At 36.9% G+C, this 13,402-nt stretch overlaps 1 protein-coding gene across 5 annotated transcripts in view; it reads left to right on the top strand.

Annotated features, from left to right (window-relative positions):
• PPFIA2 (PPFI scaffold protein A2) overlaps positions 1–13,402 on the top strand; it is a 367,242-nt gene that overhangs the window by 29,391 nt on the left and 324,449 nt on the right. For all 5 annotated transcript variants that reach the window (XM_075209360.1, XM_075209359.1, XM_075209358.1 and 2 more), the window contains exon 2: positions 2,444–2,694. In XM_075209360.1, coding sequence (XP_075065461.1) covers positions 2,446–2,694 — 249 coding nt within the window. In that variant the 5' untranslated portion in view covers positions 2,444–2,445. The remainder of the gene's footprint in view (positions 1–2,443; positions 2,695–13,402) is intronic.

The following is a 13,402-nucleotide window of genomic DNA, read 5'->3' as shown; positions in this document are numbered from 1 at the left end:
ACTACTCTACGCAGTCCAGATACTTTTTTTGGGTGTAATGCAGACCTGTTGAAGGTTTTCTATATATTTTTTATTGTGGTGCCCAGTGCCCACTACTCTACGCAGTCCAGATACTATTTTTGGGTGTAATGCAGACCTGTTGAAGGTTTTCTATATATTATATTGTGGTGGCCAGTGGCCAGTCCTCTACGCAGTACAGATACTATTTTTGGGTGTAATGCAGACCTGTTGAAGGTTTTCTCTATATTATATTGTGGTGGCCAGTGGCCAGTCCTCTACGCAGTCCAGATACTATTTTTGGGTGTAATGCAGACCTGTTGAAGGTTTTCTCTATATTATATTGTGGTGGCCAGTGGCCAGTCCTCTACGCAGTCCAGATACTATTTTTGGGTGTAATGCAGACCTGTTGAAGGTTTTCTATATATTATATTGTGGTGGCCAGTGGCCAGTCCTCTACGCAGTACAGATACTATTTTTGGGTGTAATGCAGACCTGTTGAAGGTTTTCTATATATTATATTGTGGTGGCCAGTGGCCAGTCCTCTACGCAGTACAGATACTATTTTTGGGTGTAATGCAGACCTGTTGAAGGTTTTCTCTATATTATATTGTGGTGGCCAGTGGCCAGTCCTCTACGCAGTCCAGATACTATTTTTGGGTGTAATTCAGACCTGTTGAAGGTTTTCTATATATTTTTTATTGTGGTGCCCAGTGCCCACTACCTCTACGCAGTCCAGATACTTTTTTTGGGTGTAATTCAGACCTTTTGAAGGTTTTATCTATATTTTTTATTGTGGTGCCCAGTGCCCACTACTCTACGCAGTCCAGATACTATTTTTGGGTGTAATGCAGACCTGTTGAAGGTTTTCTATATATTATATTGTGGTGGCCAGTGGCCAGTCCTCTACGCAGTACAGATACTATTTTTGGGTGTAATGCAGACCTGTTGAAGGTTTTCTCTATATTATATTGTGGTGGCCAGTGGCCAGTCCTCTACGCAGTCCAGATACTGTTTTTGGGTGTAATGCAGACCTGTTGAAGGTTTTCTCTATATTATATTGTGGTGGCCAGTGGCCAGTCCTCTACGCAGTCCAGATACTATTTTTGGGTGTAATGCAGACCTGTTGAAGGTTTTCTATATATTATATTGTGGTGGCCAGTGGCCAGTCCTCTACGCAGTCCAGATACTATTTTTGGGTGTAATGCAGACCTGTTAAAGGTTTTCTATATATTTTTTATTGTGGTGCCCAGTGCCCACTACTCTATGCAGTCCAGATATTTTTTTTGGGTGTAATTCAGACCTGTTGAAGGTTTTATCTATATTTTTTATTGTGGTGCCCAGTGCCCACTACTCTACGCAGTCCAGATACTATTTTTGGGTGTAATGCAGACCTGTTGAAGGTTTTCTATATATTATATTGTGGTGGCCAGTGGCCAGTCCTCTACGCAGTCCAGATACTATTTTTGGGTGTAATGCAGACCTGTTGAAGGTTTTCTATATATTATATTGTGGTGGCCAGTGGCCAGTCCTCTACGCAGTCCAGATACTATTTTTGGGTGTAATGCAGACCTGTTGAAGGTTTTCTCTATATTATATTGTGGTGGCCAGTGGCCAGTCCTCTACGCAGTCCAGATACTATTTTTGGGTGTAATGCAGACCTGTTGAAGGTTTTCTATATATTATATTGTGGTGGCCAGTGGCCAGTCCTCTACGCAGTCCAGATACTATTTTTGGGTGTAATGCAGACCTGTTGAAGGTTTTCTATATATTATATTGTGGTGGCCAGTGGCCAGTCCTCTACGCAGTCCAGATACTATTTTTGGGTGTAATGCAGACCAGTTGATGGGTTTTTAATTATATTGTGGGGAACACTTCTCTACGCAGTCCAGAAAGATACCTCGTTGCAACGTTTTGTACTAAAAAAAATAAAATATTGTGAGGTGTTAGGTGTTCAGAATAGCCTTTAAATTTGTGGAAATGATTGTTATTGAATGTTATTGAGGTTAATAATAGCGTAGGAGTGAAAATAAGCCCAAAAACTTGATTTTTACAATTTTTAGTTTTTTTTCAAAAAAAATCCAAATTCAAAACCTTAAATCCGAACCAAAACCTTTCGGCAGGTGTTTTGCGAAACAAATCCGAACCCAAAACATTCGCGAAAATCCGGATCCAAAACACAAAACACGAGACCTCAAAAGTCGCCGGTGCACATCCCTATTTTATACAGTTAAATATCTCATGAAATGATTATTTAAGGTCCATTCGGATTTTTAACGTCACATTAGCTGGAGATACAGGCTGCATATTTCTGCATTAAGTAATCACATCCTATTTCACCTTCCATGTAATTAAATATATTTTCAAATTATGATATTTTGCAAAATTTCACTATTTTGAAAACAAATGCTGTGTAAGTTTCTGAAGCTTCTCTCTGCTCTCCTAGAAATGATGTGTGAAGTAATGCCAACGATAAATGAGGACACCCCTATGAGCCAGAGGGGGTCCCAAAGCAGTGGCTCTGACTCGGATTCTCACTTTGAGCAACTGATGGTGAATATGCTGGATGAGCGTGATCGTCTGCTAGACACGTTGCGTGAAACCCAGGAGAGTCTTGGACTGGCCCAGCAGCGACTTCAAGATGTTATGTACGATAGAGACGCCCTCCAACGCCAGCTGAATTCTGCACTGCCCCAGGTACACCAATACTTCTCTCAAATAAGCTATTGCTACTATTGATATCTTATTTTACTAATTACATTTGTTTTTTACTAGTCGTTATGTTTTTTTTCAACTGAAAACTTTTCTCCAGAGCAAATTCCAGCTTCATTCTAAGCTTTGCCATTACATGATGCAGTGATAATAGCATAAATAAGGACTTAAGTGGGCCAGACAAATATAATAATGCACTTACCCTGAAGTTTCATAGAATTTTTTAAAATTATTTTTAATTCCGAGTTAGTTGCAGTTTACGTTCTAATAGCAATTCTTTACAATACCACTTAAACAGCAAGTTGATTTTGCAGCTTACTACTTCTCTCTACTGACCTCATAGGAAATGTTCGTCTTGGAGCAACTCCATGACGTGTAGAACCCATTTGTATTCCAGTGGTTCTATACATTGCATTTTCCTCTTTCATTTCTGTACTTTATTTAAGACACACATTAAAACCGCCCATATTGGTCTAGAGGACCTAATGTCAAGTAAACTAGTGCTGATAATCCCACAGCCAGGCAATCACACATACAGAAGTACCTAGGCTTTGATCAATATGATTATGGGACAAAGTCAAGGGATTTGGCATACAAGTATGGGATCTATTTTTTGGGACATGGACTTTTCATAATACAGGGATTTCCTGTCCTTTTGAAGCACCATGCTTAAAATACGTAAAAAGAAATAGCCCTAGACTTTCTTCTTACTGCCATACCATATTGCTCCTCATTAAATTGTTAGGCGATACTCCTCCTGGTGACTATAGGAGAAAGCAGTTTGATATTCTCACAGAGTAGCTGAAATTTCCTATTTTTTTTTTTTTTTTTCCTGAATAAGAGATCCCATCCTATATATGGATGACTATGTATAAAAGACTGGTCTGAGATGAATAATTGTGTAAGAGTTTATTACAAATAAGTGGAAGCTGTTGTACAATAAAGTAAGCAATGTCTAGACTTATGTTATGGTAAATTTAGGCTAGGGTTGGAAAAATATTTATCTGTAAGCTATAGTTTATTTGGAAAGATAATTTGGCTTTTGAGACATGAAAGTGTTTGTTAATTGCAATGTTTTATGTTATAACATTATTGCTGTTCTGAAATACTATCTGCTAGGCCTGCCATTTAGTTGGAAATATAATTATCTACTTGCTTATTGTTGTGGATCGTTGAATTGCATTCTCTATCAAAGGGGATAATTTGACTACTAATTATGAAATGTCTCCACAATTTTCTTCATGCTATGTGATCGTATTGTGATTGAGTCACTGTTTGTATTGCACATAATAAATATATAGAACTACAAACCTTTTTAGCAGGGCACATATGCTATTCTGTCACTGCTGCTTCATATTTGAAATAGATGGAGTACTGCAAAAACCAACCCCGATACTTGTATGCATAGGAACTTGTTGTTTTCTGCCTTGCTGTTGGACCAGTGTCAAGTACAGTTTTTTGAGTTACCAACATTTCGTTGCCTACTACTGGTCTCATTCACACTAAAGTCGGTCTTGTCTTGTTATTCTGACAAACACACATGGTGCTGTAACAGAGAATCTGTCATTTTAGTGAAACTAATTGGATCCCATTAAACAACCACAATTCATTCCAGCCCTCTGGTCATTGGGCTTCTAACAGTTACAAGCCCTGGGAAATTCCTTGGGTTGCCTGTTGAATTGCCTATGCTGCAAAAGGGAAAAGAATAAATGTTTTAGTATATGGTGAATTATGCTCTAAACTTTTTTTTTTTTAACTATGTTTACTCAGGCACTGATTCAGAATTTGCTCAATTGCCTGTGTAACCTTTCAGAAAATGTCCAAATGTAAATTGCAAACCGTGCACCCTAAAAAAGCCTAGATCACTGGAAGGAATATAGCCACTACACCGTTATTTTTCATAGAGGTACTAAAGATTTTATCACCAGTCCTCAAAGACAATTAACTGAAAAACACAGGGATTTATTTGAAGGCAAGCAAAAGCACAGTGTAGAACATGCAGTGATGAAAAAAATACTATACTTCAGTGGTAGATTGGTTCAATTTAACAAGTGATATTAAGTCATACATGCTACCTTTATTAATAGAACATGAATCACTTTTGCTTCCCAACTAGTTTCTCCGTGTAGGCTTTCAGAGCATTCTTAATATATTCAATACCAGGCCTGGCCAACCTATGGCTCTCAAGTGTTGTGTAACTACAAGCCTCAGCATGCTTTACCAGTAGATAACCAGCCAATAACTGGCATGACGGGACTTGTAGTTTCATAACACCTGCAGACCCACATGTTGGCCAGGTCCGCTCTATACACTTTTTGCTCTGCTACATCAGTTTTGTGTTTGACTATTGTTTTTGAAGATTGGTGTCTCTGAGATTTGGCATCTTACTTTCCAACATCAACAATTCCATTCTTGACTTCTGGGTAATAGCAATATGTTTACCCAATGAATAAAATGAACAAAAGGAAACCGTGGTATATAGCTAACTTGTAATCATGTAGGATGACATTGCTAGCACTCCAACTGCATACAATTGTTATTCTAATTGTGTGTTTTAAGGTCTGCTGCACATCTTGTTTCATGCACTCTTTGCATATTGGTGTTATTGCACTCTTCTAACACACTCTCCTGATTTATTTTTTTTATGCTTAACATTCACCTAGTCATTCAAATGAATGGAGTCTCACTTAATGTAATCGACACACATGCGATTTTTGTCTCTCGTGGGTGGTGTAAATTTGGTGCTTTTGTTTTAGTTTAAAAAAATTAAAAAATATATATATATATATATATATATATATATATATATATATATATATATTATATATATTATATATATAATGTCTAACAGTTTTGCCCAGTGCTTTTGTGCTACCAAAATATGTTTTTGAAATAGAGTAAGAATTTGCATATTCTTTACATGTGGTGATTTCTGATCGCTATATTGTTGCACTTGCACGTATTTCCTTTTATGACTTTAAATACATTAAAATCTTTTAATCGCTCAGAAAAAATAATTTTTTTTCAGGAGCTTTTTCCTGTCTGAGAAGAAGGCTTTTAACTATGACAAACAAGTGATAGTGCATAATAAGTTAAGTTTAATATTCTAAAGAAATTACCTAATTTTCAATTAATATACCAACATAGTCCTGTTTCTTTTGCACACCAACAGTTGTGCCAAGCTCAAAGATTTATGTAACCAGACCTTATTTCTAATTGTTATGATTAGCGACTGCCTAAATTTGCTTCTTGGTAATATGGTCTATATAAGGAATGAAGTATGACCAATGGTGTATGAATCTCTCTACCGTAATTTCAGTTGTAAATCCTTGGGCACATAACTTTGATTAGGTGGAATGGGTAGGCATACTATGGTAAAATGGATGATTATAACTGAATTTATTCATATAGGTGCCTGAGGTTATGAAAATTGGTGATTCGCTCATTTATTTTGTTTGTTAACACTGAATATTTTTGTATTTTCTAAACTTTATGTGCCCCAGTATTAACCAATTACCAATTTTTTTATTCTAGTCTCGAACATCAGAATTCAGACTAATACATTTATAGAATCCATATATAGTTTTACAGTGCATAGGATCATTAACACTTAAAAATGCATGTAAAATAAATCACATTGAAACTTCTGCTGCCCCCATTGGGATGTCCTTTTTCACCAAGCAGTGTGTTGCATTTTTCATCTGTTCATTTTTCACTTCATTTGATTGAGTCCAGGCTGTTTCTAAAAATGCTTTTAGTGCAGGAAAGGAAGTGCAAAATGCATAGGTTATCATTATAGGATCTACTTGCCTATATGCTATATTCCACATTTTGTTCTATATCAGCACAACATATAACATTTGGTCATATTGGGGAAGCTATTGGTTATTTGAACCAAAGAATTATTCAAATTGTCTTTGAAATGGTAGGAGGAATAGCCAACAATACCTTTTTGATTTTTTTTTTTTTTAAATGATTTTTTTGAACATACTTAATAGCACTCTCTTTTAATACTGAACTTTTGAGCCCTTACACTTTATCCCTTTAGTATATAGTAGGTACTTCATCTATCAGTATATGTTGATTTTCCTTTTGTCTTTATTACTTTTACTTTTAAAAATCTGTATGCCTATGGTGTGCAAACCATAACTTATTGAAAACAAAGGTATGATTTGATGTTCAAACTAGGGCAATTTGCATGGTGAAAACACTCTAACTTCTGGCTTGTTTGTAGCCCTTAAACATTGCGCCTTACAACAAAATCTAATTTTGGGGATATATGCCGTCTTGCTGCACAAAACCAAATACCACTACATATAGACAGGTATAAAAGCAGTCTTGCAACATTTCTAGCATTGGGCTGTGCTCATTCTTTTTGACTCTATTAATGCTATTAATTAATGCAGTGAGATTTTGTACTCTGGCAAGTTTTTATAAAGAGTCCCATCCTCTCTAGTCAAGGTTTATTTTCTTGTGAACAGGAGTAATTTGTGCATTTTGCCAGAGGGTGGCGCTATTTGTGTGTTGGGTGCATACAATGGAAAATTTACAAAAGTAATATGTGTAAATATATGCATTTATTAACATTTGATATTTTAGAGAAATGGGATTGCCTAACAATGCCCCTGGTCATAGGTGAAAACAATCACTTGCTACATTACAAGGTTTTAAAAAATCAGCCCTCTGTTTGTTGTTTACATTGATTTTTTTTAACTGACAAATAACAGAAATGACTATTCATATTGCTGTGTATGCATGCTTAAGTATCCACTTCTATTCTGTATGCCAGATTTGCCAGCTGTCCATGATTACTGAGAATTGTATCTGGTTTTGAAGATTTGTATGCATGGCAAAAGACCCAAATATTATTGAAGGCTTGCAATTTCTATGTACTTAGTTAGCCAAAATAAATTATATTCCTTTATAATTCCAAGGTTTGTACCTTAAGTGTATTTTTCCTGATTGTATTCCAAGTGTTCTGATCACCTATTTCATGTTGAGTTTGCATTTTGCTCCGAGGCCACATTCAAAGTGTAAACCTCTGCAAGAAGCACTCTGCTACACATACATCAATAAAAATGCTGTATATCCACTAGACTGCTTCTGGTACTTTGAACAGCTGGCACTTTAGACCATTCTGGAATTCAAGCAGTCTGTTTTGTATTCAGAGCTCTCATTGTTGGATTGGTGGTGAATGCTGGCAATTGAAGTGCTAGACATCTAATATTCTGTATCCAAAGCTGATTGGTGGCTAGGTTTGGCCAATCATCAGAGCACTGATAGGCACTAGACAGTCCTGGCACTCTATCCTTCGATCAGAAGCTATCTTGCAGGTATGCCCACTTTCTTGTACTTCCTATCCAGTGCACCATAGAGACAATGTGGGATCAGTACGCTATTGAAGTCTGCATTGTCATTACATGCTCTAGAAAAGTCTTGATGTAACTGCTTGTGCTACAAATGCTTTAAATGGTGAGGCTACTGGATCTAATCCCCTGCATTTTAATTTATATTTGCTGGAGAAACAAACCTATCAGTTTGCATAATTTTTTAAATAAGCCAAATGACCCCGTTTTAGTTTTGGATTTGTTATACTAAAATTTTTTTACAAAATTAATCTGCAAAACCTATTTTAAAGAACATTGTTTATAAAAGGTTGACTTTGATGGTCATTGCTTTTTAAAAAACAAAACAAATCAATTGAGCTATGTAAAATAACATTTTGACTTGAATTATGTTTCTTGTGTTAAGCATAAAATATTATTTACACTTATTTATAAATCCCATTGTAGCTTTGCAACTTTAAGACCTTTCCCCTGATTCTAATTTCTTTCTAATCTGTGATGTGATACGCTGGGCCTGAGTCATTAAGGAGAGCAAGACAAAGGAGTAAATTTGATCCTGGACAAGCCATGTTGCAGTGCAAGGGGTGCACATAAAGAAGATCCTGGCTCTTATTGTCATATTGTAAATAAATACTTGATAACTTTATTATTACACTGAAATTTTAAGTTGATATAGAACATGCTGTACCCAAACTATAAATCTGTCCCCACATTTTATATTTACCTCCCCCTCCAATGTAACATGATTTTGCCAAGGTGCAAAGTTACCCCTTTTTTTGTTTTGCTCTCCTTAGTGACTCAGGCCCATTGTGTATTAACACTGGCAACAAATCGGTCTGATATTTAGGGTAGATTTGACTTTGAAGTGCCGTATTTCTGTTTCCACAAAAGATGTTTACAGGTATATCAACAAAGGGTAGGTCTGCAATTTTTTTGATTTGGAAATAAACCTTACGGTATGTGTATGGTATAGGCAAGCTCTTGCTTTTGCCCTGAAGTCTGTAGAATTATGAAAAATTCAGTTTGTGGGTAGCTCTAAAATGTCAAAGTATCATATTTGTCAATAGTTAGGGGGGGTGGGGTCTAAAAATCTAAATGCATCACATAACATCACTCATCCAGTGACTTTTAATGTTGTTGTGGCGCTACCAAATGGAGTGGCTTCTGCAGACATGGATGAGTATGTCACAGCTGCTGTTCCTCAATGGTAGTGAGGGCCTGGGAGAAAAGCGCTGACCTATGACAGACAGAAGGGAGCAGTAGATGTTGCCCCAACCCCCTCCTTCCTGCTTAGGTAATAAGTAGCTACGTGGAGCTGCGACATCTTCGATCTTCCTCTGGCCTTGACAAGAGCAACTTGTCAATTTAAAGCAGTATCCAAACCTTCTCTCCAGTGTGCCCTGGGTACAAGCCATGTCTGTGTTGTCTATGCAGAATCATCCTATGCCATTTTAAATGAGACGAGTAGGGTTACCAATCCAATGGACTGTATTGCTAATAATGTAGCACATGGAAACCATGTTAAAAACACATAAACAAGCACTCCTGAAGTTTTTGTTAGTTTCAAGTAGTTTTCATTAGTTTTAGTTTTCCCAGTGCACATGCATTTCAGTCCTTAAATGGTGCAATCTGACTGACCCTAGACAAAGTCCTATGGCTCATTTGGGGTCTACAATGAATTCTGTAGGAGAAGTGGCAGTATGGTATACCACCATATATACTCCACCACTGCATCGTAATTTTAGGTTTGCTGATTGAATAGAAAAGGAAAAAACGTAAATGCATTTCTATTCTGTACATGGTATTTTTCTAGGTATTTTTTAAGTTTGATTGAAATTAACTAATCTGCTGTTTCCATTAGAGTTTTACCAAAATGTTAGTTTTCGATTACATAAAAAATGTGCTTTCATTAAAATCATGTGCTGTGGTTCAATTTATTTTGCACTTATGAACCTCATGACTGTGGCTGCACAATTTAATTTCAAAGTCTTGTATTCTATTCAGAAGAAATACAGTACAAAAAATGCTCTTCTTAAAAAAGAAAAAGAAAAAAAAAAGTTGCATGCCTATTTTAATGTGGTCTTTGCTTGTAATTGCGTTTCTTGAGACGGTCACATTAAGCCAGATGTTCTTGATAGGAGGGCCCAGATTTGTGTAAGGGCCCTTTTCTGCAGCCCGAGTGTAAACCCCATCACATCAATAATTGACTGCTCAGTGCAATGACCAACTCAGTGTGGAGGCATGAAAGCGAGACTATTTCCTCTCCCACTTCTGCCGCTACCATCTCTCAAGCTATCAGTCACTGAATTACTGTGATCGTGGAGGGATTCACAAGGCAACAACCAAGGGCATTAAAATAATATTTTTGTTGTGTTGTTTCCATGTAATGCATATAATATATTATACATTGGTGATCAAGCTTGATCCCTATTGTTACTGAATACCAAATACAAGCCCTATTTTTGTGCAATCTTAGAATAACATGCATTGTGCTGAATACAAGTCATGGTTTACACAACATCGTGACCCGCTGATGAATATTGAAAATGCATTTACATTGCATTACATTTTTATAAGAAATGACATACTCCTTTATTTCTTATCATATTAAAATAACAGGCCGCTATGAATCGAAAGCAGTAGTGTCCTAAATCGGCAACATAGCTCAGATTTAAAGGATAAATAAACATTTTTCAGATATGAACCATGGAGGTGAAATAAGTTGTTCAGGGTTATGCTGACATCCTATTGTAGCTCTGTTAAAAAGGATACCTGAAGCTCTGCCCAAATCTTTAGGACAGTCTTCTGAATAGATCTCATACAGGTCAAAATGCTGATTCTGAAGACGTTGACATACTCTCACATCACTCTTCCTGCCCCTTCTGAATGAATTCACCAATTCAAGCTGGGTACACACTATGGGCCTGAGTCATTAAGGAGGCAAAAAGGAGTACATTCGATCATGGACAAACCATGTTACAATGTAAGGTGTGCATATTAGTTTATTTGCATATAAGTTAATTACTAGCTGCTTTTTCATGTAGCTCACAAATACTTGATAGCCTTATTTTTACACAGAAATTTAAAGTTTATCTAGGACATGTCCTACCCCAACTATAAATCTGTTCCGTCATTTTAAATTTACCTCCGCCTCCAATGCAACATGGTTTTGCCAAGGTGCAAAGTTACTTTATTTTGCTTTACTCTCTCTAGTTTCAGGCCCTACAGGTTTTTCAACCAACTATTGTGCCTATCACACGATAAACAACTGTTCGGCCTGAGATCGCATTAGTGTGTACACTTCCACAATCCTGTTTTATCTTACCAAAGCACATCGTATCGTTTGATTTTATAAATGGACTAAAACTCTGTATCAACAATGGAACAATGTCGGGCAAGTGTGGAAGTGTGTACACACTCATGACCAGCAACGTAGGCAGATCTCTATAGAGTGTGCAGAGACATAAACTTTTGAGCAGATGGTTGGCAGATGAAGATCACAGATCTGAAGGTAAATTGTGTAGGTGTGTACAAATGAATCTGCATGCTCATCGGGAATTTGTTTTTGGTAAAATTGTTACAGAAATCACATCTGCACTAATTTTCTGTAGTGTGCACCCAGGTTTAGTCTACAGGGATGCCAGTCACATTCTGCCTCCTCTCTTAAAGAAGCACCTTCCACTTAAGATGGCAATATTCTGTAGAGATGTGAAAAAGAGTATGGTGAACATGTTTAAGTATAAACACTCCCAGTTTTTATTTATGTATAGTGTTCAGCTGAGTAATAGATAGCATTTCATATATATATTCATGTCAAATAGTGGCAGCAGCAATAACACATAGAAGGTGTTTTTCTTTAAGCAACATAAGTACCTTTTAAGCATGCAACTGATAGACATCATTCTTAGTTTTCCCCCTGCAGTGTATTATCTCCTTTTCATTACCTCTCTGGATGGCAAATTATTATGGATACCAGAGGCTCACAGCATGTCCTGTGATAGCAGAGGTTGGAAAAGGAAGGGGGACAATGTCACAGTGCATAGAGTAGACACAAAACTCATTGTCTGGCTGCCAGACACAGTCACTCTACTATAGACACAGGCTAACAGACTGGCATGTCATATGAAGGCTGGGGAAGGGGGGGGGGATAAATGGGGAGGGTTGTACATTACATAAAGCTCTGAAGGATATTTCAAAGCCTCTCTGCTCACTAACTCATGTGTCATGTGACTGTGGTTGCTATGGTAGTCACATAACACTGGAAACAGCCGCAGAATTATCAATCAGTAAAGGCACTCTGAAAGAATAAACCGAGGAGAAAAGGTAATTACCAAACTGGTTCTTATAAACCGTGACAGTGATTGATTTATGTTAAAAAGAAACATAAATGTGTTTCTTCATAGGGTTGCACCTCCATTCTTCCCTATTTCCTCTCAGTAATTTTTATGTGTGCATGAACTGACTAATAGCTGCACATACGCAGTGAATAAGTCGGGACAGAACCCGGAAGTATAGTCTTAAGCTGTTGCGATAAACTAGGGAAAAAGTTATAACACTGTTAGGCAGTCTTGCCAGGACGGCTGCTTATCGGGGCCAGTGTTCTGGCAGAAGCTAATTGATAAACAGTTATGTAAGCCATCGCTTTTAGTTGTGAAATGTGGTGATAAGTGATGTTAGTTAATGGGCTATTTTTGGAAAGCTTAAATAGACCCCCTAGTGTGGTTTTGTACTTCAGTCTACACAACTCTCTCTCTCTTTGAAATATCAGCTTTTCTCTGCTTGCTGTTGTGGTTTGCTATTAAGCAGAATAATGCACTCATACAAGTAAGCTTTCCAAAACTACAAATTTTTTTTAAGAAAACATCAATTGAGAAATAAGGTAGTTCTTGAACTTGAGACAAGGTACGTTAGTGTATGTTAAATCACATACTCTGTACATATTTACATGACTGTTCATTCTCTTTAGGCTGTTTACTCATTAGATTCAAACAAAACCAAACGCTACTACATTGGTAAAAATGTTTATGGTGTAAGAAATATATCTAGCTGTTCTCCTTTATTTATACCCAGAAGGTCCAAAGCAACAGCCTTTACTGCTCAAATTGTTATTTACGTCTTATCTTTGTATTGGGGAGGGATACAAATTAGAAGATTTGACTTCACTGGCTACAGCTTGTATTTCCAGTTTTATATAGTAACAATATATTGAATATCATTAACTTGGCATTTTGTTTCCATAGCAACGACTTGTAAATTTGGTTCAGGGTTTTAATGCATTAATGTTTTTTTTTCAGGGATAGCAGGAGTACAAGTATACACAATGCTCACTTTGTACAGTGTCACAGTGA

This window comes from Mixophyes fleayi, chromosome 4, assembly GCF_038048845.1.
Source record: "Mixophyes fleayi isolate aMixFle1 chromosome 4, aMixFle1.hap1, whole genome shotgun sequence".
Taxonomy (NCBI): Eukaryota; Metazoa; Chordata; class Amphibia; order Anura; family Limnodynastidae; genus Mixophyes; species Mixophyes fleayi.
This window is presented reverse-complemented; position numbering and strand designations above follow the sequence as displayed.